Raw genomic sequence first — 1772 nt, 5'->3', positions numbered from 1 at the left:
GTTGGTTTGGCTAACAATGTTGCGAACCCGAACAAACCATTTAGCCGTTATCATGGAAGCACAAACCGATAAAGCTTTTCTGTTTGGTCTCGGCCATTTACCGAATGAATTAATGAAACTAAGTCAGTTCATAATGCTCATGGACGTATGGTTATGTTTATTTTGAGTTCACCAGCTAGCTAGTTAGCTGTTTTGTTCAATAGTACATGTTTGCACAGCCGGAAACCAGCGGTCTAAGACCCATTGAGTTATGACCCTCAGATTAGGACCCGACCATTTTTTTTTTTTTGCCACAGCACCAACTAGCAGCCGGATGTCTGAGCCGGAGGCTTGAGGTTTGGGACCCATTGGTTTAGGACCGTGATATTTTTGCCAAGTTTTTAAACACATTTTTTATTATTCTTGAAAATGTATATGTATCAGCACATCAACATGATTAACCTTATACATAACTCTAAAACCTAAATAATGTGTTGTGTCCAAATAAAATCTATGCAAGCTGCTCACTGGTTTATTTCACACTGTTAGAACTGTTATTTTATAGAATAACCAAATAAATTAATGAAAATAGCATGATTTTTCTCTTCTTTTTTATCGTGAACACAAACCAACATATTAAAACCACAATTTAATGATCGCACACACGCATGTGCACACGCACACTAATATATATATATATTCACTAACAACGTAGTTAATCAGTTCATATATCAGTGACGTGCAGTCAGGGTGGGCAAGGTAGGCAGTGCCTACCCAAGGGTGAATTGATATTTTGATTATTTGTTTTCATTATAATATAATTATAAATTATTTATTTTTCCATTTCCAATAGCCTACAGTACCTGTAAGTTTGAAAGTGTCAGCATTTTGTGTGTTTCGTAGCCCAAATGACTAAACATCACTATTTCCTCATGGTACGGCAGAGCCAGGAGGAGGCCACACCCCCTCCCAAAGGCACATTGCTGCTCTGCCTTTGTTCCCATAGCGTAATAATTGTTTGTTTCTTTAACGGTGTTTTACAATGTTGATTTAGTTTATGTGGAAATGTTCCAGGGACGACTCATACGCCCAGGTTATGGGCGGGGCCTCTTTATCTGATCATACCTTTGTTCTGTTGGGCTGAGGGCTCTTGGTTGATTGGTTTGACTGAAGGTGTTTCTGCTGATACTGTTGTAGAGTCTTATGTTTGGTGTCCTGCTCAGTTCTGATTTGATCATATCAAACGCTCCTTGTTGTGCTCTCCCCCCCCCAACACCACATGTTTAGTACTCAGCAGGTCCCTCAGTGGTTGTGCTTTTTCTGTGAGGTGAGGGAGGTATTTTACCAAATGATTAACCATCCCCAGGAACCGCCTCACACCACTGACGTCTGTAGGTGCTTCCATGTCGCTGACTGCTTTCACTCCGGTGCTATCGATGATTTGTCCCAGAAACTTAATGGAGGTTTTACAGAACTCACATTTTTCATTTTTCAGTGTCACACCAGCCTTTTTGAGCAGCTTCAGAACTTTCTCCAGTCATGTGTCGTGTCGGGCCTGCGTTTCAGCATACACCAGTATGTCGTCCATCTGGCAGACCACGCCCTCCAGGCCCGTATGGTAAGAGTGTTGAATCCCTGGACAAAGGGATTTGTAGAATCCTAAGTTTACGTCAAGTTTTGAGAAGATCTCTCGCATCCTGAAGCTGTCCCAGAGTGTGTTTGACTGATGGTAGCATATGACGTTCTCGTTTGAGTCATTCATCTTGGTTAGGTCGACACATATACTGTACGTA

General features: G+C 41.4%; 1 protein-coding gene across 3 annotated transcripts in view; it reads left to right on the top strand.

Annotated features, from left to right (window-relative positions):
• Positions 1 to 1223: 1223 nt before the first annotated feature.
• znf365 (zinc finger protein 365) overlaps positions 1224 to 1772 on the top strand; it is a 7240-nt gene continuing 6691 nt past the window's right edge. Inside the window, exon 1 of one of the 3 annotated variants that reach the window (XR_003675638.1) lies at positions 1224 to 1597. Coding sequence is in view for 1 of the 3 variants with exons in the window: in XM_028468766.1 (XP_028324567.1) it covers positions 1519 to 1597 (79 nt within the window). In the remaining 2 variants the exon portion in view is untranslated. The remainder of the gene's footprint in view (positions 1598 to 1772) is intronic. The other 2 variants (XR_003675637.1, XM_028468766.1) reach the window with 2 other exon arrangements.

This window comes from Gouania willdenowi, chromosome 15 (assembly GCF_900634775.1).
Source record: "Gouania willdenowi chromosome 15, fGouWil2.1, whole genome shotgun sequence".
NCBI classification, from domain to species: domain Eukaryota; kingdom Metazoa; phylum Chordata; class Actinopteri; order Blenniiformes; family Gobiesocidae; genus Gouania; species Gouania willdenowi.
Note: the sequence above shows the minus strand (reverse complement) of the source record. Positions and strands in the feature narration are given on the sequence as shown.